The sequence below is a fragment of the Phoca vitulina genome, unplaced genomic scaffold (genome assembly GCF_004348235.1).
Source record: "Phoca vitulina isolate PV1807 unplaced genomic scaffold, GSC_HSeal_1.0 scaffold85, whole genome shotgun sequence".
NCBI classification, from domain to species: domain Eukaryota; kingdom Metazoa; phylum Chordata; class Mammalia; order Carnivora; family Phocidae; genus Phoca; species Phoca vitulina.
In genome coordinates, this window is record NW_022589788.1 from 322,191 (window position 1) to 349,239 (window position 27,049).

The 27,049-nt window shown below is 50.9% G+C and overlaps 2 protein-coding genes across 2 annotated transcripts; both read left to right on the forward strand.

The window, feature by feature from the left end:
- Nucleotides 1-55: 55 nt before the first annotated feature.
- Nucleotides 56-26,691, forward strand: TMEM175 (transmembrane protein 175). Its single transcript, XM_032395488.1, has 11 exons — nt 56-291; nt 13,540-13,700; nt 13,967-14,005; nt 15,968-16,062; nt 18,033-18,084; nt 18,422-18,457; nt 19,055-19,138; nt 19,665-19,829; nt 23,401-23,479; nt 23,628-23,763; nt 25,231-26,691. Exons 2-11 carry the CDS (start codon nt 13,548-13,550, stop codon nt 25,886-25,888), a joined length of 1,497 nt encoding a protein of 498 aa, XP_032251379.1. The 5' UTR covers nt 56-291; nt 13,540-13,547; the 3' UTR covers nt 25,889-26,691.
- Nucleotides 19,843-23,387, forward strand: LOC116626292. The gene has a single exon (XM_032395489.1). The coding sequence runs from the start codon at nt 21,524-21,526 to the stop codon at nt 22,607-22,609; it is 1,086 nt and encodes a 361-aa protein (XP_032251380.1). The 5' UTR covers nt 19,843-21,523; the 3' UTR covers nt 22,610-23,387.
- Nucleotides 26,692-27,049: the final 358 nt, after the last annotated feature.

Consider the following 27,049-nt stretch of genomic DNA (forward strand, 5'->3'; position numbering starts at 1 on the left):
TGGTCGCGCATCGCGCCTGCGCGGCGCCGCCCGCCTCGTGACGAGCTTCCGGCCGCCGCGCTCCGGGCGCGTGGCGGACCCGGACGCGGACGCGCGGGCGGTTGGTGTGGCTCCGGGCCCGGCGTGTAACCGTTCCCCAGGCGGCCGTGTCTGCGGAGGCTACTTTTCAGGGTGCTCGGGCCTACGGTGGCGTCAGCCCGCGGCCGGGAGCGGCTCGCTGGACCGCAGCTCTTAAGAAACGCGCAGTTTGGCCGCCCAGCGAGCGACATTCCCCGCGACTTGTTGAGTAAGGTCGGTAGCCCCGGGCACGCTCCTAGCTGGTTCGGTTTGGTGGGGGGCCCACTTTAAGGGTTTGTTCTGAAAAAATGAGTTGGTTGCTACCAAAAGCCTGAAAAACTTTAAAAAACCCGGGTTTCCAGCTTCTGTAGAAAAGTCAGAGCTGGCAACATTGGACCCAGAATCGCGTGTCACCGATCACCTGCGGCTGCCCCTTCGGGTGAGACACATTTACCTGCCCGCTCGGCGCGTTGATGTCATCTGCCCGGGTCGTGTAGGCAGCCCCCTCTGTATTCTTTCTCAGACTGAAAAACGGATCTGAAAGTCCCAGCCAGCGTCTTAGTCCTCCTAGAATTTCAGGTTATTAAAAACCTCTTTCAGGACAAACGTGTGTTACTATCCTTATAACAACAGCAGCTTCGTTTGTACCGTGCTTGTTTGTAACGGACTTTTTATGAGTACCTCGGAGAAGAAGGCACGGTATCCTTACCCGCCCCGCTGCCTTTTTCGGGGATAAGAAAACATGCTCAGCAGTATCATTACTTGGCCATCGTCAACGAGCGTTTCCGCTAGAATTCCCCCCAAGTCATGGCGTTTCCCAGCAGCGCATTCGTCCGGTGCCCCTAAGGGTAGGGGCTCAGGAAAGAGGCCGAGCCATAGACCGGTATTTGATGTCCTCAGCATGTCGATGGCGGTTGACTGTCTTAAGAGCTGAAGAGAGCGGAACACAGAGTTAGGCAGAAAGATGCTAGCACATTCAGAGAGTAGACCAGCGAATGGAGAAGGAGCAGCCAGGGACACGGAGGAAACCGAGGGAGCATTGTGTCCCAGAGCCGAGGAAAGATGTTCCCAGCGGCAGAAAGCTGTTTAAGAGTGACGTAGAAAAAATAAGATGTACCTTAGGTTTAGCAACAATGAGATTATCCTGTGATCTTTCAAGAATAGTTCCATTGGAGTGGTGGGGTGGAAGAAGAATAAAGAAGTGGAGAGTTGGAGGGACTGGAGGTTTGGCTGTGGAGAAGGAAGTGTGGGAGCTGGAAGACGGTGTGGGGTTGAGGTGCTTTAGGATGGGAATTTTTGAGCAGCTTGAAGCTGATGGGAGGGAGCTAGTGGGGCGAGAAGGTTTGCCGGTACAGAAGAGGGGGGAGTAACGGATGAAGTCCTCTGGAAGAGAGGGGACTGACATCCAGAGCATAAGGAGAGTGATACTCACTTTGGACATAAGACACACACTTTTCATAGCAGAGGGAGGGAGGGAAGAGGGCTTGCAGCTGCAGGTAATCTTACGTGTTTATTGGAATGAAAGCGAAGGAATTCTCTGATGGCTTCTGTTTTCACCATGAATGAGGGAAACAAAACATCTACTGAAAACAAGAAGGGAGGTAAGAAAGCTAAGGTTTAAGCAATGTGGAAAAGGTATAAAATAGCTGTTGTGGAAAACCTAGTGCATAACTCACTAGAAAGCATGGTAGAGTTTCAGGATTCCTTTAAATTTGGAATTTATCCTCATATGACCTAGGATCAGGTGGAGTTTTAAATAGTGTAATTACTTTGGAGACCAGAGTTTACTCAGACTTTTTATTTCATGAGTATCTATGGAGCACCTTTATATCCTGGCGCCGCACGGACCATGTTCACTCAGTCTGTATCTGCACACTTCTCTCCTGAGCTCTTAGACCTTTGCCGTTAGATGTCTCATGCTGTGTATACATGTTTAAAACTGAATTTATGGTCTTCATCTGCAAGCCTCTGTAGACTTCACAGCAAAGAATACAGCCAGAAATTAAGAGAGTCATTTCGTAAGGATGAAGCAGTACATTCATCAAAAAGTTGTAACAATTCTAAACAGTTTTGCACCTAATAATAAAGCTTTAAAATACGTGAAGCAAAACCAAATTTTTTTTTAATCAAAACCCAATTGTAAGTTGGTGCTGTAGATTGTAGTTGGAGACTTCAGTACCCCTTTCACAATATACGATAGAACAAGTACTGAGAAAATCACCAAGAATATAGTTGAATGATACCATCAACCAGCTTGACCTAATGGACATTTATGGAACACTTTACACAATACCAGCAAAATACACATTTTCAAGTGCGTAAAGAACATTTACCAAGATGGATCATATTCTGGGCTATGAAACAAATATGTTCTCTGACCTCAATGCAATTAAGTTAGAAAATCAGTAACAGATATCTGGAAAATCTAAATATTTGGAAACTGAATGACTCACTTCTAAATTACCCATGGGTCAAAGGAGAAATCAGAAGGAAAATTAGAATTTTGAGGTGAGAAAATAAACGTGACATTTTAAAATTTGTGGAATGTAGCCAAAACTATACTAGAAGATCTCAAACCAATAATTTCAGCCATTCATCTTAAGAAACAAAAACAAGAGCAAATGAAACCCAAAGTGAGTACAGAAAGGGAAATAGTAAGTGTCAGAGTGGGAACCAGTGAAATAGAAAACAAAAACAGAGAAAATCAGTGACAACAAAAGCTGATTCTTTGAGAAAATCAATAAAATAGAGAAATCCCTGGCTGTATTGAACCAGAAAAAAAAAAAAAAAAAAAGACAAATTAACAATATCATGAATAAGAGTAATGATGTCAGTGCTAAAGGGATAATCAGAGAACATGAACACCTTTATGCCAACAAATTCAGCAGCTTAGACTAAAGGAACAAATTCCTTGGAAGACACTACCATGGCTCACTCACTCAAGAAAAAAGTAGATAACTTGAATAGCCTTATATCTATTAAAGCATTGAATTTACAGTTAAAAACTAGAAATATTACTAATTCTGCATAAACTTAAAATTGAAGGAAGGACGTATTAACCAGCACAGCCCATTCTATAAAGATAGCATTATTCTGACACTGAAATTTGACAAAGACATTACAAGAAAAGAAAAAGATTAATATCTCTTGTGGACATAGATACAAAAATTCCTTTAAAACATTTTTTAGCAAGTTGAATCCAATACTGCAAAGCATAGTATAACACGACCAAGTGAGGTTTGTCCCAGGAATGCAAAGTTAGCTTAGCATTTGAAGATTGATCAATGTAATTTACATTATTAACAGAGTGAAAAAGAAAACCAAATGGATCATCTTACTAGACATAGAAAAAAACATGATAAAACCCAACATCTATTCCTAATTTAAAAAAAAAAAAAACCTGCCAGCAAACTAGGAATGAAATGAAACTTGGCCAGCATATTAAGGGCATTTATGGTGCTCCTGGGTGGCTCAGTTGGTTGAGCATCTGACTCTTGATTTCAGTTCAGGTCATGATCTCAGGGTCATGAGGTCGGGCCACATCTGGCTCTGCACTGAGCATGGAGCCTGCTTGAGATTCTCTCCCTCTCCCTTTGCCCCTCTGCTCCATGTGCACGTGCATTTTCTCTCTCTCTCCCTCTGAAATAAAATAATAAGGGCGTTTATGAAAAGCCTATAGCTGACATAGAGAATAATAAAAGACGGAATCAGGGGCGCCTGGGTGGCTCAGTCGTTAAGCGTCTGCCTTCGGCTCAGGTCATGATCCCAGGGTCCTGGGATCGAGCCCCATGTCGGTCTCCCTGCTCTGCGGGAAGCCTGCTTCTCCCTCTCCCACTCCCCCTGCTTGTGTTCCCTCTCTCGCTGTGTCTCTCTCTGTCAAATAAATAAAATCTTTAAAAAAAAAAAGTTTAAAAAAAAAAAAAAAAGACGGGATCAGTAACAAGCCAAAGTTGTCAGGTCTTACCAGTTGTGTTCATCATTGTATAAGAAATTCTCGCCAGTGTAATGAGGCAAGAAAAAAAAAAGCTTCCAGGTTGAAAATAACAGGTAAAATTGTTTATGAAGATGACATAATTGTTTATATTACTTTCCCAGTCTTGGTACCGTTGACATTTGGGGCCAGATAATCCCTTGTTGAAGTGAAGGGGTGGCATTGTCTAGTACGTTGTTGGACATTTAGCAGCACCCTTACCTCTGTCCCCTAGATACCATTAACACATGTCACTTGCCACAACCAGAATTGTCTCCAGACCTTGCCAAATGTCCCTCGAGGGACATTAGCACCCTCGGTTGACACTCACGGCTCTATGTATAAAAAACAAATGGGATCTACAGAAAGAGCTACTAGGACTAGTAAGTGAATTTAGCAAAATTGCAGGGTACAAGATCAATATGCAAAAAATAAGTGCCATTATTTCTAGATAACCAGCAAGATAGTGGAAGTTGAAATGAGGGGAAAATGCCATTTACAACAGCATCAAAAAATATTAAATGCTTGGGATAAATTTGAAAAAAGATGTGCAAGATTTGTATACTGGAAACTAAAAAACATGGCTGGGAGAAATTAAAGACCTTAATAAATGGAAAGAATACACCATATTCATAAATTGGGAGATTTGGTCAGAGTGATTCTTCTCAAATTGATCTATAGATTCAGTGCAATTCCTGGCAAAACCCCAGCAGACTTTTTGTAAAAATTGACACACTGATTCTAAAATTAATCTGGAACTGCAGAGGAGGTAGAATACTCCCAAGTTTGAACAAGGACAAGTTATATGGCTTACATTGCCTAACTTCAGGGCTCATTATAAAGCCACAGTAATCAAAGTAGTGCTGATTTAAGGTACATAAGTAAATCAGTGCATCAGAATAGTCAGAAATTGGCTTGCAAGTACATATAAGGTCAGTTGATTTTTGACAAAGGAATAAAAGTAATTGAAAAGATAGTCTTTTCAAAAAATGTTGCTGGAAAAATTGGATATCCATATGTTTAAAATCCGTATCTTGCATTATATATAAAAATTAAAGCATGAATCTAAATGTGAGACCTGAAACCATAAAACTTATTTTAAAAAAGTGAGATATTTTGGTATGACACTAAAGCACATCAATAAAAGAAACAGTTGGGGCGCCTGGGTGGCTCAGTCATTAAGCGTCTGCCTTCGGCTCAGGTCATGATCCCAGGGTCCTGGGATCGAGCCCCACATTGGGCTCCCTGCTCCGCGGGAAGCCTGCTTCTCCCTCTCCCACTCCCCCTGTGTTCCCTCTCTCGCTGTGTCTCTCTGTGTCAAATAAATAAATAAAATATTAAAAAAAATAAAAAAAAATAATAGATAAAAGCAACAGTTAACCTGGATTTAATCAAAATCAAAAACTTCAAAATACATTGTTGAAGATAATAGGTGAACAGATAAACTGTGGTATATCTATAAAATGGATTATTATTCAGCAGTAAAAAGAAATGAGCAGTCAAGCCATGGAAAGACATGGAAGAGCCTTAAATGCATATTGCTAAGTGAAAGATGTCAGTCAGAAAAGGCCACATACTGAATGATTCCAATTACATGACATTCTGGAAAAGGAGAAAATGTGGAGACAGTCAAAAGATGAATGGTTGCCAGGGGTTTCTGGGGGAGGGAGGGATAAAAAGGGGGAGCATAGGATTTTTAAGGCAGTTAAACTTCTGGATGATAGTGTAATGGTGGATACAAGTCATATATTTGTCAAAACCTATAGAACCCTAATGTGAACTATGGACTTTTAGTTAGTGATGTATCAGTACGGCTCATCAGTTGCACCAGCTCTATCACATTATTGTGATGTTAACGGGAAACTGGAGGGGCGCCTGGGGGGCTCAGTCGGTTGAGCGTCTGCCTTCGGCTCAGGTTGTGATCCCAGGGTCCTGGGATCGAGCCCCACATCGGGCTCCCTGCTCCGTGGGAAGCTTGCTTCTCCCTCTCCCACTCCCCCTGCTTGTGTTCCCTCTCTTGCTGTGTCTCTCAAATAAAATCTTTAAAAAAAAAAAAAAAGGGAAACTGGAGGGGGAGTGGTGAAAAGATATATATGGTAAGTCTACTTTCTGCTCAATTTCTCTGCAAACCTAAAACTGCTCAAAAAAATAACCCATGGGGCGCCTGGGTGGCTCAGTTGGTTAAGCGACTGCCTTCGGCTCAGGTCATGATCCTGGAGTCCCGGGATCGAGTCCCACATCGGGCTCCCTGCTCAGCAAGGGAGTCTGCTTCTCCCTCTGACCCTCCTCCCTCTCATGCTCTCTCTCTCTTTCTCTCTCTCAAATAAATAAATAAAATCTTTAAAAAAAAAAAAAAAACCCATGAGGGGTGCCTGGGTGGCTGTCGGTAGAGCCTGCAATTCTTGATCTCAGGGTTGTGAGTTCAAGCCCCACATTGGGCTACTAAAAATACATAAATTTATTTTAAAATAGCTTATGAATTTAAAATACATATATATAAATATATACAAATATGTATGTGTGAATATACTGTCAAGAGAATGAAAAGACAGCCCAGAATAGAGAAAGTATTTACAAATCACATAATGGATTTGTATCCAAAATATATGTTTTACTTAATGTGTGTGTGTGTGTATCTACACAGAACACACATATATAGAGGATATATAAAGAAAAGTGCATCATCTCTGCATAATCTTCACGATAATTTACAAACTCCTGAACAGGCAGGCACACAACCTTCTTTGATTTAGTCCCCGCTTACTTTAGGTGCATCTCCTAGTTTGAGCCTTGTGCTCTAAGCCTTACCAAAGCCCTTGCACTCTGCTGCACGCCAAGCTGTCCGTGTTACAGGCACACACACAGCCGATTCCTTTTTGTCTGTTTCTCACAGCGTTGTTTGAGGATTAGAAGAGATACTACAGATGAAGTACTTGGAACAGTGCTTGGCACATAGTTATTGCTTGACAGATGTCACTTACTCTTGTTGTCATCTTGTCATAAATATTTCCAGACTCAGCTCTGGCATACCCCATTCTTAGAGCTTTCCCAGACTCAGTTCGCCCACAGCGCCCTAATGTGTGTCAGGTAAGCTTACCCTGTTCGTGTTTACCTCTAATGCCCAGCACAGTGCATAATGCCCTACGGGGTCATCGGCTCTCAGTTACCTCCCCTCTTTTATGTGAAATTCCAGCTTTTCCTTATTCCCATCGGGATTTTGAAATTCTTTAGTCTCTTTAAACAAAAAAAATGATCCCTCAACTCCATGTTCCTCTACTTCGTCTTGTATTCTTTATTTCGTTACTCAGTCTTGTATTTTTTTATTACCATGAGTCTTAAAAACATATATGATGAAAGTAACATGTAACTAACATGTTTTGAACGTGTATGCTGAGCACTGGTTTTTGGTTTTTTAACCCTGGTAAAATACACTTAATAAAATTCACCATCTTAACCATTTTTAAATGTGCAGTTCAGTGACGTTAAGTACATTCACACTTCTGTGCAGCCATCACCACCGTCCATTCATAGAGCTCTTCATCTTGCCAAACGGAAGCTCTATTCCTGTTAAACACTCTTCCTCCTGCCCCTCCCAGCCCCTGGCAATCACCGTTCTGCTTTGTGAATCTGACTACTCTAGAGACCTTGCATAAGTGGGATCATACAGTATTCATGCTTTTGTGACTGGCTTATTTCACTTAGCTAGCGTAATGTCCTCAAGACTCGTCCATATTGTAACACGTGAGAATTTCATTTTTAAGGCTGAACAATATTATGTTGTATGTATGTATATACCACATTTTGTTTAGGTATTCATCCATAGCTAGACACTTGGGTTGCTTCCGCCTTTTGGTCATTGCAAATAATATTGCTATGAACCCTGGTGTACATACAAATGTATCTTCAAGTCTCTGCTTTTAATTCTTTTGAATATATACTTAGAAGTGGAATTACTGGATCCTTTGGTAATTCTATGTTAATTTTTGGAGGAACCATACTGTTTTCCATAGCAGCTGCACCATTTTATATTCCTACCAAAAGTGTGCAAGGGTTCCAATTTCTCCACATCCTCCCCCAACACTTGTTATTTTTCATTATTTTTATTATAGCCATCCTGGAGGATGATTATCTCTTGACTTTGATTTACTTTTCTCTAATGTAACCTAATGATGATGTCCATCTTTTTATGTGCTTGTTGGCTGATAATGTATCTTCTTTGAAGAAATGTATATTCACATCCTTTGCCTATTTTTTGAATTGTGTTGTTTTTTTACTGTTGAACTGTAAGGGTTCTTTATATATTTTGGATACTAAATTTTTCTCAGATATATGATATGCAAGTATTTTCTCCCATTCTGTGATCATCTTTTCAATTTCTTAATAGTGTCCTTTGAGGCAGAAAATTCAAATTTTGATGAACTCCAATTTCTATTTTTGTTGTTGTTTGTGCTTTTGATGTCATATTTAAGAGTCCTTTGCCAAATGCAAGGCCATGAAGATTTTCTCCCAGTGTTTTAGCTCTTACATTTAGGTCTTTGATCCATTTTTAATTAATTTTTGTATATGGTATGAGGTAGGATCCAAATTCATTCTTTCACATGTGGATATCCAATTGTCTCAGCACCATTTGTGGAAAAGACTGTTCTTTCCCCATCGAGTGGTTTTGGCAGCCTTATCAAAAGCTAGTTGACCATAAAAGTAGTGGTTTATTTCTGAACTCTCAGTTCTCCTCTATTGATCTATATATCCTATGCTGCACTGTCTTGATTACCATAGCTTTGTAGTAAGTTTTAAAATGGAGAAGTGAGAGTCGTCCAACTTTATTCTTCTTTTTCAAGATTGTTTTGGGTATTCCATAAATAGTCAAAGGTTCCTTAAATTTCCATATGAATTTTAGGGTCAGCTTGTTAATTCTGATTAGAAGGCAATTGGAATTTTGATAGGGATTGCATTCAGTCTGTACATCAATTTGGGAAGTATTGCCATTTTAACAATATTAAGTCTTCCAGTCCATGGATATCTTTCCATTTACTTAAGTCTTTAATCTCTTTCAACAATGTTTTGCACTTCCTTTGCTAATTTGTTACTATTTTTGATGCTATTGTAAATGTAATTGTTTTCATAAGTTTTTTCTCAGATTGGTTTTTGCTAGTGTATACAAATGCAGTTGATTTTTATATATTGATCTTGTTTCCTGCAACCTTACTGAACTCATTTATTAGATGTAATAGTTTTCTTGTGTGGATTCCTTAGGATTGTCTTTGTGTAAAATCACATCCCCTGCAAATAGAGATAGTTTTACTTCTTCCTTTCCAGTATATATGCCTTATATTTCATTTTCTTGCCTAAGTGCCTTGGCTAGAACCTTGACAGTATAGTGTTGAATAGTGTTGTCCCTGATCTGGGGCAGGCGTGGGGTCAACATTGAGTATGATGTTAGCTGTGAGGTTTTTGTAGATGCCATCTATCCGATTGACAGAGTTGACTTCCATTCCTAATTTGTTGACTGTTTTTATCATGAAGAGGTATTGGATTTTGTCAGATGCTTTTTCTGCATCTGTTGAGAGGATTGTGTCGTTTTTGTCTTTTGTTCCTTTGATGTGGTGTATTACAGTCACTGATTTGTTATTTTAAACCAACCTTGCATTCTTGGAATAAATCCCACTTGGTCATGGTATATAGTCCTTTTTATACATTGCTGGATTCCATTTGTTAACATTTTGTTGAGGATTTTTGTGTCTGTATTCAGTATTTACTGATTATTTAAAAACAATATTTGAGAAAATTTAAACATAAAAAAATCTAAAAAACAATATAACAGATATATGTTTCCTAATTTAGTCAGTGCCTAAAAATCACATGTAACTTTTTGTCTTATTTTTGTGGCATGAATTTTTTCACCCTCCTTGCTCACCCCCCCTTCTACTCTCTCCTCTCTCTCCCCCTCTCTTTTGAGAAGTAAAGTGTTAGAGTTCAGTGCTGGCCATGATGGAGTAAGCCACCTACAGGCTTTTTCTCCTGATGACAGGTAAAAACGGGATAAAATATTAAAAACAATACAAAGCCGATAGATTGGGAAGGGTATTCGAAACTTGGAGCAGTGACCATGTACGTGTGAGTTTTCCACTTTTTAACATCTTTTTCCCATTTGACCTTTGACCATGGGCCAGCTATCCACTATGGGGCTGTGCTGTGAGAATTGCTGCACATACAGCAAAAACTCTAAGAGAAACCCCTGTCTTTCTGCCTAGAGAAACTGTGGAAAGGGGCCCCTGTAAGCAGAAGCATGTGAGGGAAAGGCAAAAGAACTAGAATACTCAGAACAATTTTGAAAAAGAAGAACAAAGTTGGAGGACTCGCTCTATCAGATATCAAGACATACTATGAAGCTGTAGTCAAGACTGATATTGGCAAAGGGATAGGTACATAATAATCAACTCGACAGAATAGACGCTCCCAAGATAGGCCTACACAGATACGGCCTTTAACTTTTGACCAAAGTGCAAAGGCTGTTCAGTGGAGAAAGGATAGTCTTTTCAACAAGTGGTATTGGAATAATCAGACATCCATCTGCAAAAAAGGGAAGCTCAAATATACCTTGCACATTATATTAAAAATTATATAATACTAAATTATTTGTAAAAATTATAAAATACATAAAAATCTATCATACACTGAAAGTAAAACCTAAAACTTTAGAACTTCTAGAAAAAACCAGGAAATCTTTGTCATCTTGAGTTAAGCAAAGCATTGTTAGATATGACACCGAAAGAACGATCCATGAAAGAAAAGTCAGGGGCGCCTGGGGGGCCCAGTCAGTGAAGCGTCTGCCTTCAGCTCAGGTCATGATGTCAGGGCCCTGGGACCGAGTGCCATTGTCAGGCTTCTTGCTCAGCGGGGAGTCTGCTTCTCCCTCTGCTGCTCCCCCTGCTTGTGCTCTTTCTCTCTCTGACAAATAAATAAGTAAGATCTTTAAAAGAAAGAAGAGTTGAGCTAGACTGCATCAGAATGTAAAACTTCTGTGCTCCTACAACGGTAAGAGAATGAACGACAGTTCACAGATTGCGAGCAAATATGTGCAAATTACATACCTAACAAAGGACTTTTAACCAGAATGTATAAAGAACTCTCAAAACTCAACAACACAAATGACTCCCCCCAAAATAAACAAAAGATTCTAACAGACACTTTGCCACAAAAGGTACACAGATAAAAGGCACATGAAAATACCCGATTATTCAGTAGGGAAATGCCACACAAGATACACTACACATCTATTAGCATAGCTAAGATTAAAAGCTAACTTTTTAAAAAATCCTAGCAAACTAAGTGCTGGGGAGGATGAGGAGCAATTGCAATTTTCACGCGCTGCCAGTAGGAGTACACAATGGCACAGCTCCTTGGATGAGTGCTTGGGCAGTTTCTTATAAAGTGAAGCATGCATTTACCGGCAGACGCATTCTGAGGTATTTACCCAAGAGAAATAAAAACATGTTTACACAAATACTTGTGTGCAAATAGTTATAGTGGCTTTATTTATAATCACCCAAAACTAGAAACAACTCACGTTTTCCACCTAGTGAATGGATGAACAAAGGGGTCCATCCATACAGTAGAATTAACTACATAGCAGTAAAAAATATATTATTGATATTCCCAAAACATGGGTGAATCTCAGGCGCACCATGCTGAGTGAAAGAAGCCAGACTCAGAAGGTTCCATGGGGTATGAGCCCATTTATGGGACAGTCTGGAAAGGGCAGACTGATGGTAACAGAAAACATGAATGGTGGCCAGGATTTGGGGTGGAGGAAGGCTTGACCACAGAGGGCGTGCTCGGGGTCAGAACTGCATTGTGACTGTGGTCATGGTTACACACCTGTGTGCATTTGTCAAATATTTATAGACCTGTGCACCAGAAGGGGTGATCTTTGTGTAAGCTTTAGAAAGTGAACAAAGTGAGAAATAAATTCTAGATACATCAGAAAGCTAAAGCCCCATTCCCACCCCAGCTCCCACCCCTCCTTGCCAAGGTCATGGCAGTGCTGTCGTGAAATTGGTGAGTGCCTTGCTCCCCTGTTCTTACTGTGCATGTTTGTATAATCACGCTGTGTTCTAAACATTTATATAAATGGTACAATAGTACATGTATTGTTTTTGCAACATGATTTATTTCTCTCAACATTGTGTTTCTGAGTTTGATACATGCCTAGATCTATTTCATTTATCTTCACTTCCTGTCTCCGTCGCTCGGCCGCCATCACAAAACCCCGTGGACCGGGCCTTCAACGACAGACCATTGTTTCTCACGGTTCTGGAGGCTGAAGTCTGAGATCGAGGTGGCGGCCTGCAGACGGCCACCTTCTCGCGGTGTCCTCACCAGGAGGCCAGCGACCTCTCCCCTCTCCTCCTCTTCTGTGGGGACACGGATCCCATCTGGGGGCTGCACCCTCATGACCTCCCTCACCTCACCCCCGCCTGAGGGCCCCCCTCCTGATGCCATCCCGCGGGGGGTTAGGGCTTCCACGGAGGAGTCTGGGGGACACATTCAGTTCTTAGCACTTTTTAACAACTCATTTAGTGTTTAATAATAGAGCGTTTTTGACATTTATTAAAATAAACTGCACCAGTGCATATCCTGTGCGTCTCTATTCCCTTGTCCACACGCCTGAGGCTACACCCAGAAATGGAGTTCCCACCTTGTACAAGGGGTGTGCACACCACACTTTATTATTTTTGTCTTCATATGAGTGTAGCGTCCTTTACATTCCCGCGACCTCATCACTCTTGACAGGCTTTTGTAGACCTTAGTGGTACCTCATTGTTTTCACTTGCATTTCCCTAGTTGCTGATGAAGCTGAATATCTTACATGTTTGTTCTCAATTTGTTTTTCTTGTCCAGAAATGGCCAGTAAGCCTCCTTTATCTGTTTCTGGAGGTGGGGCTCGTTTTCGTTTTGTCTTGTCCTTGCGGGGGGCTGGCACTCTTTTAGTCCAAGCCTCTGGGACTTGGTCCTATAGAACATCCCACATTAGGCCACAGCCATACCACCCTGAACACGCCCAGTCTCGTCTGATCTCGGAAGCCAAGCACGGTCGGGCCCAGCTAGTACTTGGAAGCAAGACAATCCCACATTTAGGATGAAAGTGTCTAACAGTGCAGTGGTCTCGTGTTGGGCTCAACGGTTTCAGGCTGGTGACACAGCGTGGAGAGTGCCTACCATGCGTCTGTGCTTTCTCTCGTTTCTCCCGTTTCTAGAGGGGAGGCAGGCACTGAGCGTGGCTCCTAGATGACAGTGCTCAGCAGTGAAGCGGTGCTCCTCCTGCAGGCTGGAAATACAGGGGCCTCCTGGGAGAGGACCGGTGGCAGAGTGGGTCCTTCCAACCACCACTAAGCCCCCGTCGGGAAGGGCATCCTGCTCTCAGGCACCAACCAACCCTGTGTCGCAGCAGAAGGCAGCAGGGGTAGGCCCCAGTAGCACTCTGGCCTGCTCAGACCTGTGCTTCTTCCCAGGCCCCACCATGTCCGAGCCCCAGAGCCCAGAACCGGCCCTCAGTATACAGGGAGACTCCCCCACGGGCACGAAGGATGAGGACGCTGCTGACGGGATCCAGCACTCACACCGCATGCTCAGCTTCAGTGATGCACTCCTGTCCATCATTGCCACTGTGATGGTCCGTGTGGGGCCCCACCCAGAGCCCCTCTCACATCAGGACCCCTGGCCACCCCCTCTCAAGACAGTCTTCTGGTAGAGCTTGGCCCAGTATAGACCCTGCCCTGTCTCAGCAGTGTCCTGGGGTCTCCCGGCCACTCAGGCAGCTGGATGGGTGGGGGGAGCAGTCCAGCACTGGCCCAAGTCCCTGGCACCATGGCATCCAAGGAGTGGTCTGTGCACAGCCCAAGAAATGTCCCTTGGTTCTTTTTGTGTCTGCTCTCACAGATCCTGCCTGTGACCCACACGGAGATCTCCCCAGAACAGGTACTTGGGGACCACAGTCTGCAGCATCCAGGGTGAGGGTGAGGGTGCAGGAGACTCAGTCCATAAGCCCAATTCTAGGCTCCACCCAAGATGTGCCTGGCTGGGAGGGCTGGGGCAAGGTCGTCTTCTGCTCCCTTGGCCACCCTGGTCGGCCCCAATCCTGGCCTGCAAATAGGGTCAGTGCCCTCAAAGTGAGCCTTAAGGGTGGGTTGAGAATAGAAAGTGCAGTAGCCCATCTGGTTGTGGGCCTGGAAACCTGTTCCTGGCTCCCCCAGAGTGTCCGTCACGGTAGATGGTTACTACTGGGCTGGGGGCCTCCTCAGTGCACAGGGGCACATGGGTTTTATCATAGAAGTGAGTGTGAAACAGTTTCTAAAGCAGAGTTTCCATTTGTATTAAGAGAATATTTCTGTTTTATAAGTTAAGTAGCGACACACAGCACCTCAAAAGCTGGACACGATTTCAGAAGACTCTTGAAAGTTCCCGGGCATGCCTGTGTGAGCGTGCCTCGCTCAGCCCCTCAGTGTGAACGGGGGTGCGGTTGGGGCACGGAGGAGTGAGGGTGGGAGGTGCTGGGGCTGCTGGGCCTGCCAGCTGCCGTCTGGGCGCCAGGCCCAACTAGCACGCTTAGCCTGGATGCAGTTGGGAATCACAGGAGCTGCTTAGACTTCGTCTTTTTCATCTCTGGAAGAGTGACTGGTACCTCTGGTAGGGTTTTGAAGAGAATTAAGTAGAAATGCAGGTCTAGCCCGGTAGCAGCAGCGGCCGGGTGGAGGGCCTGGTGCCACTCTGCTCCCTAGCTGCCCTCTTCAAAGGCAGCCTGCTACCCACTGGGGCCCTGGTGCTCACCTAGCTGTGCCTGCTCCAGAACCTTCTCTGGGGAGGGCCTGGGCCTGGGCCAGGTCAGAGACCTCAATGCTACCAATTTCAGCGTGGGGTGTGGATGAGGAGCTCCTGGGGGCTTCGTCGGTTGCACGTCTGACTCTTGGTTTCGGCTCAGGTCCTGACTCACGGATAGTGAGATCAAGCCCCACATCGGGCTCTGCGCCCAGTGGGGGAGTCTACTAGAGATTCTCTCCCTCTGCCCTTCCCATCCCGCACATGCTCGCTCTCTAAAAAAATAATAAAATCTTTAAAAAAAAGAAAGAGATTGGGGTGCGGATGTGGACAGGAAATGCCAGGAGGCACGGGACGGTGCATGCGGTAAACCCCACTTCTCTGCGGGGGGGTCATCTTTTTGGAGAGCGGTACTTGTCGTTGTGAAATCTCTGTGTGTGTGAGCTGGTTCATGGAGAAGCTCTGAGCCAGAAAGCTGTGCAGCGGTCTGGGGACGCCCACAGGGAGGACAGTGCTGGAAGCTGTCAGCTAGCAGGCACTCCTCCCAACTTGAAGGGAAGGACTAGTCAAGGTCCAGAAAACCTAGCAATTCAGACACTCTGAGTCCTCAGTGAAGTACTGGGATATTGGGTGAGACACCCAGTTGCGGGTAAAGAACCAGAGAAAAGGGCAAAGCGATCAGTTTTCCACTTTGAGTTTTTGCTGATAAAGTCCAAGCTTTGTGTCCAGCTCATTTCCATTTTCCCCATCATGCCTGCAAGTCACTTCCCGCCTGGGGGGGGGGGGGTGCTCCACGACCTCCCCAGGCTTTATAGCTACGTCAGATTGGGACACCTGGCAGCTCGGTTGGCTCTCTGCTCTGGACAAAGAGTCTCTGCCTCAAGAGCTGCCATTTCAGCGGGAAGCTCCCCACGAGATCCCCAAAGAGGCACCTGTGGGATGTGGGGCATGGGTGGTGTGGAGCAAGGGGTAGGGGGCTGGGAGGCTACCCCGAAGAGGAGCCTCTTCTCAGCAGGGAGGGGCTGGGTAGAGGCCGATCCAAGGACCCTTCACGGGCCCTGCACGGGGCCGCCCTCTGGCTGCCGCAGAGTGAAGTCTGATGCTGACGCCCTTCTGTTCTGCCAGTTTGACAAAAGTATACAGAAGCTTCTAGCAACCAGGATTGCCGTTTATCTGATGACCTTTCTCATCGTGACTGTGGCCTGGGCAGCGCACACAAGGTACGGAGCCAGGCCGGGGGCTTTTTCCAGACTGAGATCCACGTCTTTGTGGCTCCCTTGGTGTGTGTGCCCCGTGGCTGCAGGCCTCCGCTCGCTCGCCTCCGCATGACACAGCGTCTCCCGCTCCCACAGGCACACGCGCGGGGCCTCGACCCGGCACGGGGCAGGGCAAGGGCAGGGCTGCGAGCGGGCTGCCCTGTGCGTCCCCGTGGCGCTGCGCCGTGCACGCACGCTCCCTCTGCCCGGTCCCGGGACTCTGGCGAGGAGGAAGAGGCTGCACGATGCACACTCCCAAGCCAGAGCCTTCTTTTCGGGAGGGGCTGCAGGGGACCCCTGACCCCCAGCCGGGGCAGGAGGGCTCTCAGGAAGAGCGTTGGGGTGGGATGTGGGCACGGATGCCCTCCGTTATCGGTCTGCCCTTGCAGAGGAAACACTTCTGGCTGGGGGGTGCCAGGCGAACAGGGAGACTTGGAGCCCTTCAGACGCAGGTGCTCGCGTTGACAGTATCTTAACATTTTACGTTACAAACTTGTTTTCAGCAAGATGACCGTTTCTGGCGGGGACAGGCGGCCCTTCATAAGGGCTTAGGGAGGGGCTTTTCCCTTCCACCTCGATTGTCCACGGAGAGTGAGAAGCTACAACCACCCTCTGTCTGGTCCTGCTGGCGGCCGTGCAGGCAGCCGATGTGGCTGAGCTCCTGTCGCTCCGGTAGCATGCACAGGGCCACACAGAGCCTCGCGTGTGTGCTGGGTCATCGATGGCCACCCTTGGGGGCCGCGGTGCCCAGAGCAGCAGAGATCCGCCCGGGGCCCTCACGGCTGTGCGCGTCCCCCCAGGCTCCGTGGGTCGCCAGTGGGGCTGCCATCCCAAGGGGATGCAGCCCTGAGTATTGGCCCCTCGGGCCCCTTTTGGCCCCTGGCTGGATGCAGACCCCCCACGTAGGGGGGACTGAGGCCCACTGAGCCCTGCCCAGGGAAGGTCTTGTCCTCAGAGGGTCAGAGCCCTGCAGGGTCTCCAAGGAGGAGCTGGGCGAGTTCCTCAGTTGCGCGTGGTCCCTGGCCCTGTGTTTAGTTTTCTGTCACTCCTTCCTGCCTCCATATCAAACCATCTCTCTGTTCTGTGGGGTGTTTCAGCAGGTTTAGTGAATGGCATCCCTGGAAGGACTTGTTTCTTTTTTTTTTTTTTTTTTTTAAGATTTTATTTATTTATTTGTCAGAGAAGAGGGTACAAGTAGAGGGCATGGCAGGCAGAGGGAAAAGCACACTCCCCGCAGAGCAGGGAGCCCAACGTGGGACTCGATCCCAGCACCCTGGGACTGTGCCCTGAGCCGAAGGCAGATGCTTAACGACTGAGCCACCCAGGTGTCCAGGACTTCCTTTTTTAAAAGTGGTCTTTGGACGCAAGACCTGAAGAACAAGTTCCCTGGAGGTTTGAACTCCTCCTTCTCAGGTTTCCAGTCTCCCAGAGAACTTGAGGCGCCTCCCGAGGGCACGTCCTCCCTCCTCAGCTCCCTCCGTGGCTTCTGCATACCCACCCCGGCTCTGTTGGAAACCATGCACTCCAAGTTACAAGAGTCCGTGAAAATGTGAGCAATGCAGTTTCTAGGGACTTAGGGTATCCTGTTTGTATTTTCAATGACCTCCAAAGTTTGTACACTAGGTAGAATTTTAAATTTGGTTAAAAATGACATATTTGAGGTACGTGGGTGGCTCAGTCCATTAAGCATCAGGCTCTTGATTTTGGCTCAGGTCATGATCTCAGGGTCGTGAGATCGAGCCCCGTGTCGGGCTCCACACTGGGCCTGTAGCCTGCTTAAGATTCTCTCTCTCCCTCTGGCCCTGCCCCTCCCCCTTCCGCCAAAATGACATCTTTTATTGACATTTTCATCAGCAAATGCTGGAGCATGTGTGTGATGCTGTTGGAGCCTCTTTATTGACAGCACATCTTCCTGATTGTCTTACATGGTTTAGACTGTTCCAGGTTGTTGGGAAAATAGATGACACGCTTGCCTTGCTCAACCTGGTAAGTCGTCCTTCCGTTTCTTGAGAAACGAGTATGTTTGTAGGCCCATCCTCTGAAGAGGGCAAGCAGGGGCTCGGCCTTCCTGGTGCCTCTGGTGTACGGAGCCTGGAACCCACCACCCGCTCCCGGGCTCCTCCCACGTCCTCCCCTGGGGGCGCCCCTGACAAGATGAGCCCCCCCCCTCCGTGTTGGGCGGCAAGGGTCTGAGCTTCCTTGGGGTCTAGGAGGTAGACAGTGACATGCCTCTGGGGTGGGGCACTGCCAGAGGTCACCCTGGGCAGCAGGGCCTGGAGCCACCTGCCTGCCTTCCCGTCCTTCCCTTCCTCCTCCTTTCTAGGCCTGCATGATGACCATCACCTTCCTACCATTCACCGTAAGTACCTGCAGTTTCCTCCCCGGGGCCAGCCTGCCCTCCCCTGGGCAAGAGGACTCGAGACCCCGGATGCTTCCTCAGAAACTCTCAGACCAGCTGGGTGGTCCAGGGCCCAAGCACAGAGTTACATTCATGGCTGCTTTGAGGGTGGGGCATACCTAGGGTTCCCAGGCTGGTTGAAGGAAGGGAAAGCCTCCCCAAAAGGGGCCTGCAATGGGAGAGACACCAGCTTGGCCTCTTACGGGCCCAACGAGGGGCATCCCGTCCATGCTCACCAACACTCGCGCCTCCTGCCTGGCCCCCATCCCACTGCTGCCGTCCCAGGCTCCTCCCCAGCAATGCCTTCATGCCTGCCCCACTCTCAGTTCGGACAGAACTGTGCTCTGGGTGGGCAGGGCTGTGTGTCACAGAATTCTTCATGAATCTGATGACATTTCGGCTTTAAAGGCTTAAAGCATTCCGTGGAATTGCTCTGGTAGGGAGGGACACCCTCTGGGTCTACTGCCGGATGCGTGTGCCCGGCTGAGAGCAGGAGGCTCGTGAGCTCCGGGGCCCTGCAGAACCTGGTTTTGTCTTGTCTTGTGTTCTTGGCTGCAGTTTTCCTTAATGGTGACCTTCCCCGAGGTGCCTCTGGGCATCTTCTTGTTCTGTATGTGCGTGATCGCCATCGGGGCCGTGCAGGTAGGACACCCAGCCTGCCTCCCCTCCCCCACACGCTTGTCCTCCTGAGCACACGTTGTCCACACGTGCAGCGAGAGTCGTGCTCGCGGGGCATGCTGCAGAGTGACCGCCCAGGCCCCCTGCCACGGCTGCGGCAGAAGATGCAGAGGTTCTTAGAGCCTGGGCTTCCTGTGCTGGCCTGGAGAGAGGGTCAGTGCCCTGTGGTGCCTGGTGGGGCAAGCCTCTCGGAGATCCCCCCCACGCGGCCCAGGGAGACAAGCAGAGGCTCCTGTCCCCTGTCCACCCCCCAGGGCACGGCGTGGCGAGCCTCACGCCCGTGCGGCTTCTGTCCGTGGACGTGGGGTCCACCCCCCAGGGCACGGCGTGGCGAGCCTCATGCCCGTGCGGCTTCTGTCCGTGGACGTGGGGTCCACCCCCCAGGGCACGGCGTGGCGAGCCTCGCCTGTGCGGCTTCTGTCCGTGGACGTGGGGGCAGGGGTCCCTGGCCAGAGGCCCCTGCCTCTGCCTGCAACCTCCTCTCCCACAGGCGCTGGTCGTCGTGTATGCCTTCCACTTCCCCCACCTCCTGCACCCCCAGATAGAGCACTCCGCCCACAGGGCCCTCTACCGGCAGCATATCCTGGGCATCGTCCTCAGGGGCCCAGCGCTGTGCTTCGTGGCCGCCGGCTTCTCCCTGTTCTTCTACCCTTTGGTGAGTGGGGGGGAGCAGGGAGGCGGGGAGGGGGGACTGTCTCACTGATGCCCCCGGGAGGGGGGGGCTGGGGGGAGAGAGCTGTGCAGAGGTCTCGGGGGACCACCGGCATGTGGCCTGGTGCCCAGGGTGCCAGGGAGCGCAGCCAGAGGGAGAGCCTCCCCACCACCAGCGGGACCTGTTGTGCAGGTGAACGGGCACCCCAGTCAGCCAGGCCCGCATGAAGGGACACAGGGCCCAATGGGAGCAGCCAGCGGGCCATGACCACCCACGTTTTCCCCAAGCGGGCGAAGCTTTAAGACGAGACGGGAGAGACTCGGATGCCCGGAGTCTGGGCTGTGCTTGTTCCCTGGGCGAGTGAGGGGTCTACATGAGGCCACGGGGGCAGCCGGCACTGGATGGCTTCCGGGTGGGGGGTCCAGCAGCATTGCCGCGACGGCAGGCTAGAGGCGCCTTAGGAAGCACAGTGATAAACCGTGTGAGCAGGTGGGGAAGTGTCCTAAAGACCCACGCGGAGGGTACGAGCGGCCCAGAGAGAGCGCAGAACGAAGATCCCACTGAGAAGTGAAGGGGGACCCAGCTGGGGTCAGAGGTCAGGATGCTTCGCACGGACAGCTCCGTGCACACCACCACCCATGCGGGGATGCCGGAACTTGGAGCTGTGCCAGCCAGATCACAGAACTCAGGGTCGGCTAGTGCCCTCTTAGCCCTTAGCTAATTTAATAGGCATGTGTTCTAGAACACTTCCATCGTCCAGGAATGCAGAGAAATACAAACAAGCAACTGTCTCAGAGTCGATTGTGGAAGCTTTATGCATGGCTCCTGCCTGGACCTGAGCTCTCGTGAAGCGCAGTGAAGTTTCAGGCCCAAAGCATCGTAACTGTGAAAAAATGGTTGATGTTGTTTTAAATGTCTAGTAAACATTTCAGGAGATTCCAAGTTTGAAACAGATAGGCTAGCAAGGGCCACTGCTGAGCATCGTTTCCTCGAAGACAGAGCTGCCTGGTGGGGGCTGAGCGGCCAAGGCGTCCAGAGGTCAGGCCCGGGCAGGTAGAGCGGGAGAAGGTGCACACTGGCGTGTCAGGTGAGGGGCAGGCCTCAGGACACTGCTTGGTCTCCTCAGTCTTGAGCATGTTTGAGGTGCAGGGCTGCTGGTGGGAAGGATGCTGCAGGAGTGCTTGGGGTCGGGCAGGGCATCCTTGGCTGTGGCCTCTAGCAGGGTCGCTCCCAGTGGATAGGGCAGGGCCAGAAGGGGTATGCATTGGAGTCAGCAGTAAGGGGAATATGGTCTGAGGACATGTACACGTCCTGGTTTCGAGTGGGACCGTCTCTCCTGGCTGCGCGTTCAGGGTGGTCAACAGCACGTACTGGTTGGACAGTCAGGGCTTGAGCAGTGACGAGGGTCATTGCATGGAGGATCGGAGGGACGGCTGGGGTGTGTGGTATGGGTGGCCTGGGTGAGCCGAGCGGAGGACCAAGGTAGTCTTTGCCCACTGCCAGGGCCTGGGCCAGGAGCCTGAGCTGCCTGGGCCGGTGTCCAGTGTGTCCTGGGGGATAACAGGTGCCACAGTGTTGGGTCCTTGTGCAGCTGGGCAGTGACCATGCCCTGGTGGGATGAAGGCAGTGGGGGAGGGGACACCTGAGCCACCAGACTGGGAGGGTCCAAGTGGTCAGTAGGTCAGGGGCCTCAGAGGATGGGGTCACTCAGGCCGTGGCGCTCTGTGATGGATCAGTCAGCTCTCCATCCACCCCACACTCATCTGTCCATGAGCCTTCCTCCCTCTGACCCCTTGCCTCCGCCCCCTCACCTCCTCACCTGGAGCCCCATGCCCACCACTGCCTGTGAAACAACACATCTGAGCTTCCTGACCCCCAAGGCCTGCCCATTGCAGCCTCCTCAGCAAGCCCATGGCCTCCATCCTTCCAGACATTCCCTCAGCCAGATGCTGTGTAGGGCCCACCTTCCAGATCCAGCCCCTTCTCACCAGCCTGGTCCAGGCCATCCTGTCCTCCCTGTGGACTGCCTTCTTCTGAGGGTGATGCCCACAGGGCCCAGGGCCTCACCTGCCGGCATCCGTTTAGATGCCCCTTGTGTCGTGTTCCCAGCCCCGCACCAGACTCAGATCCCGCGTCTCCTGGGGCGGCCCTCCTGCCGATCCCGATCCTGCAGTGGCCGGCCGCCTCCTGCCTGTGTCCCTGCGTCACAGCTGGGCGGCACCTCCCTCAGGGTGTCTGTTGAATGGTGCTTGCGACGCGGCCTCTTGAAGCATGGACACTTGCTTAGAGAGAGGTCTGTGACGCATCTGAAGTGTCCCGCTGTCTCCCTGACTGTGCCCCCACATCCGCTGACCTTGAAGTACTGGCTCTGCAGGACAGAGGGCCTGGCATGGGACAGGGCAGGGGTGCCGGCTGGGTGGTGTGGGGCCTTGAGGGCTCGTGCTGCCAGGGCCCAGGACGGGGGATCTGCTGAGCCGCCCCAGGACCCGGCCCTGCACCCTTTCTCAAGTAACGTGGTGGACGCACAACATAAACTTTGTATCACCGGGTCCGCTGCCACCTGTCCAGTCCAGAGGCATTGGCCCTGCAGCCACCACTCTACCTACTTCTGGAATGTTCCCATCACCACAACAAAAACCACACCCCCATTAGCAGTCTCCACCCCCCACCACACCCTGCTCCCTGGAAAACCCCTGATCTACTTCCTGTCTCTCTGGGTAATTCGTGTAAATGGAATCATAAAACATGAGGTTTTTATGTCTGGCTTCTTTCATTCAGCATAATGTTTTCGAGTTTGTTCATGTGGTAGCAGCAGTCAGGAATCCACCCTCCCGTTGGACGGTCATGGGAAGGACCGCAGTTTGCTTACCCACTGGTCCATCCACGGACACTGGGGTGCTTCCCTGTCCCAGCTGCTGGGCATGATGCTGCCGTGAACACGGGTGCCGGCATCTCATCGAGACCCTGCTCTCCGTTCTCCGGGGAACACACCCAGACGTGGAATGGCTGGGCCGTGGGCTCATTCTGTGCTTAGTGTCTTGAGGACCCTCCACGGTGTTTTCCACGGCGGCTGCACCCCACGGTGCACGGGGTTCCAGTTGCCCCACGTCCTCGCCGAGGCTTGTCGGTCTCCGCTCCTTTGAGAGCAGCCGTCCTGCGGGGTGTGGGGTGGGGTCTGCCCGTGGTTTTGACCTGCATTTCCCTGGTGCTTGGTGATGCTCAGCACCTTGCCCCGTGCGGGTCGGCCACTGTGTATCTTCTTCAGAGAAATGTCTGCTCAGGGCCTCTGCCCACTTTGGTTGGGTGTTGTGTCTTTGCTGTGGAGGGGTTTCCGCCTGTCCCGGGTACCAGACCCTCATCAGCTGTGCAGCCTGCTGGTATTTTCCCACATTCTGTGAGCTGCCTTTTCATTCCTCTGGAAATACTCTGATGCACAGAAGTTTTTCAGCTCGATGAGGCAGAAGTCACCTGTGTTTCTTCTGTTGCTGGCGCTGCTATCCCTTTGGAGCGGATGGCTTCTGGGTGGGATTCCGGGCACCGCATTGCCGCCTGACATGTCCTGTGTCTCACGCAGTCGTACCTGCTGATGGCGACGGTCATCTTCCTCCCCTACATCAGCAAGGCCTCCAGCTGGTGCAAGGGCAGGCTTGTGGGTAGGTGCTCGGGCAGGCTGGTGTGGGGGGCCTCGGCACTGCTCCCTAAGGCCTGTGGAGCATGGGAAGGGCCCAGACACCCATGACAGCCAGGTGTCCCTGCAGAGTCCCCTCCCCTGGCCAGCTTCTCCCTCCTGCACGTCCACAGGCCCCCAAGAGCCCCCAGCTCACAGCGTGGAATTCTTCACTTTTGACCTGCATGAACCTCTCAGCAAGGAGCGGGTGGAGGCCTTCAGCGACGGGGTCTACGCCATTGTTGCCACACTCCTCATCCTGGACATCTGGTAAGGACCCAGGCTTGAGGGAGGGGGTCCACGGCCTGCCTCTCATCATCCCGCCCTACAGAGGCAGGTGCTGAGGTATCCTGATGCCAACCTGGACAGAGCTCCCCAGAGCTCAGGGTCTCCTGTGCTGAAGGGGGGGCATCAGCGGTCACTTCGCCCTTCCCCAAGCTGGGTAGATGGGTGTGCACGGGCCTCGCCCCAGGCCCACACTCCCCTCCTCCCCCCAACCCCTCACCCCGCCTCCCCCCCATTTACCCTCCCATCCCCCCGCCCCCCCAGCCTCTTCCCCTTCTCCCTCAGGACTCCCCCTCCCTCCCGCCCCCACCCCCCCAGCCCCTTCCCCCGCCAGGCCTCCCTGCCCCCCTTCCCCTGCATCCTCCCTTTTGCTGTTTTCCCTTCACTCTGCGCTCTTCTGCTTCACCTGATCTACCTCCTCTCTGTCAAAGTTCTCATTTTAGTTACTGCATTTTTATTTTTAGGTTTTTCATCTGCTTTTTTTTTCTTCATATTTTCCATTCTTTTTTAGAGCCTCTTGTTTCTTTGATCCTATTTCAGTACACTCTTATTTTGTCGGACAGGTTACAGCATTTTGATTTTACATTTTTGTATCTGATGGTCTCCTAATTAGTTAGTTCTCCTAATTCTCTCTTGATAGCTTTTTCCTACTGTAATTTGTAAATTTTTAAAATTTGGGAGCAAACGTTCATTGGTGCCGATCTCGGAGGCCTAAACCTAAGGTTCCAGAATGGTGCGGCTTTGCTTCTGCCACCAGGGCCCAGCTGCAAGGAGCAGTGGAGGCTGGGGGCCTCTGCCCGAAGCCACAGCCCCAGCACCTAGGGGCACTTGGCCCTACCTTCAGACTCTTGCAGCCCCCCCTACGCCCCCCCAGACACATGGGTAGCCCACCATTGTGAGCTGGGAGGTGTCCCAGGTGCTTCCCCCCAGCCTGGGATCAGGGGTGGGCTCCCTGGGCCGTGCAGTCGGGGGCATCCACCCGGGGGACCCCCAGCCTGGGATCAGGGGTGGGCTCCCTGGGCCGTGCAGTCAGGGGCATCCACCCAGGGAGAACCCCAAGATGTGTCTTAGAGTTGCTCCTTCCAGCAACGTTCGGCCCAGCAACCTGAGAACCACAGAGGCTGACCGACCCCCGTCTGCAGGACCACCGCCCAAGTGGATGGGCAGCTGCGGGGGGAGTGGACAGACCTCACGCGCACCCAGCTGTGGAGGCCAGGGGGGCTGAGGGGACAGTGCTGCCCACCCGGCCTGCACAGAGACAGGACGCCGGGACATCTGCGCTTCAGAGGCACAACACGGAATTGCTTGGTGTCTGTGTGCTGACCACAGCTTTCCATGTCGTTCTCTGAAACGCACGTGTGCTCGTCCAGGCTGGGATGGGGTGGGGGTGCAGCCCTGACCCGACGCCCCGCGTCGAGGCTGTGACAGATGCTGTGTGTTGACCGTCCTCAGCGAGGACAACGTCCCGGACTCCAAGGCCGTCAAGGAGAAGTTCCACGGCAGCCTGGTGGCAGCGCTGAGCGAGTACGGGCCGCACTTCCTGGCCTACTTCGGCTCCTTTGCCACCGTGGGCCTGCTTTGGTTTGCCCACCACTCGCTCTTCCTGCACATCCGCAAGACCACGCAGTCCATGGGGCTGCTCAACACGCTCTCACTGGCCTTCGTGGGCGGCCTCCCTCTGGCCTACCAGCAGACCTCGGCCTTCGCCCAGCAGCCCCACCAGGAGCTCGAGAGCGTGCGCGTCAGCTGCGCCATCATCTTCTTTGCCAGCATCTTCCAGTTTGCCATCTGGACCACGGCCCTGCTGCACGAGGGGGAGACGCTGCAGCCCTCGGCACGCTTCGGGGGCCGCGAGCACGCGTTCATGTTTGCCAAGCTCGCGCTGTACCCCTGCGTCAGCCTGCTGGCCTTCGCCTCCACCTGCTTCCTGAGCCGGTTCAGCGCGGCCATCTTCCACCTCACCCAGATCGCTGTGCCCTTCGCCTTCCTGCTGCTTCGCCTCCTCGTACGCCTGGCCCTGGCCCCCCTGCGCGCCCTGCGGGGCCTCAGCCTGCCAGCGCACCGGAGTGAGGACGACGCACGCACCCCGCTCCTGCCCTCTGCCCACTAGCTCCGGGGGCCCGCCCGCCCCGGCCCGTTTGGTTCTTATTTCCATCGTTCTGCTCTAGAGCCCTCGCAAGGGTTTCTGCTTCTGCAGACAGCGCGACAGGAGCTTGGCGTCTGCGTGTCCGTCTCTGTCCTGGGCCCACATTCTCTATCTTCGTGAAGCCGAGCCGCGCGGGTGCTCGAGCTCCCTGAGCGTCAGCCCTGAGCGGGGCGTGGGTCCCCAGGCACAGAGGCGACGGCAGGCCAGCAGTGCCCACACTGTATTTGTCCTGGACATAAATGAGGCTTACATTCAGGTAGTGAGGGGTACACAGGGCCTGGGTGCCAAGCCCACGCTGCCCCCTCTGGGCACACAGACTCACTTAAATACAGCACAGACACCTACGGGCCAGAACAGCGCCAAGGCCGGCAAAGCAAACACTAACTGCACCACCGGGGACATCACGGTGGACACACACTTGTGTGCGGGAGGCACAGCATAGGAATGTCCCATCACAAATGGCCACAACAGTGCGTTTGTGCAGTTTGGGCAGAAGCTTGGGGGACACGGGGCTGGCAGGGCGAAAGAGCCAGGACAAGTGGAGAGACGTGGTTCCTGGGCCTCGCTGAGGGGCTCTGGAGACTCTCCAGACTGACCCGGGGCCTGTCTGAGCTCAGCGTGGTGGGGGCCTGGGCGTCTGGTCAGCCCGACAGGCGCTGGGAACGGGCATGCTGATTGTTCACAAACAGGTGATTAAAGCTGGCTCCTCCCCACGTCACACCTTGTAAACTTCCTCTGGGCCTCCCAGCCCAGGCTTCCATGGGTTTGCTTCTGGTCCCTTCCGGGCACGCTCTGCCCCACCCCTGTGAGGGCCCAGTTCCCCTCCTGCTCCATCGTCAGGATGCTGGCCAAGCCCACCTGGCCTCGGGCCCCTCCGACCCCCAGGTGCAGCCTAAGCAGCTCCTCCACAGTGGTGAGCCCAGCAGAGAAGGCACCTTTCCCCCAGGACAGGTGGCAGGTGCCCCCACCCAGCCCTCAGTGGGACAGTCGGTCGGAAGACCTGCTGGCTGGGGCATTCGGGGTCTGTACTGGGCACATTCTGTTAGGAGCATCTGGGGGGTTGGCCCAGGATTCAGTGCTGCCCAGCTCAACAGGCTCAGAGATGGTGCAGGACGCAAAGGGAGA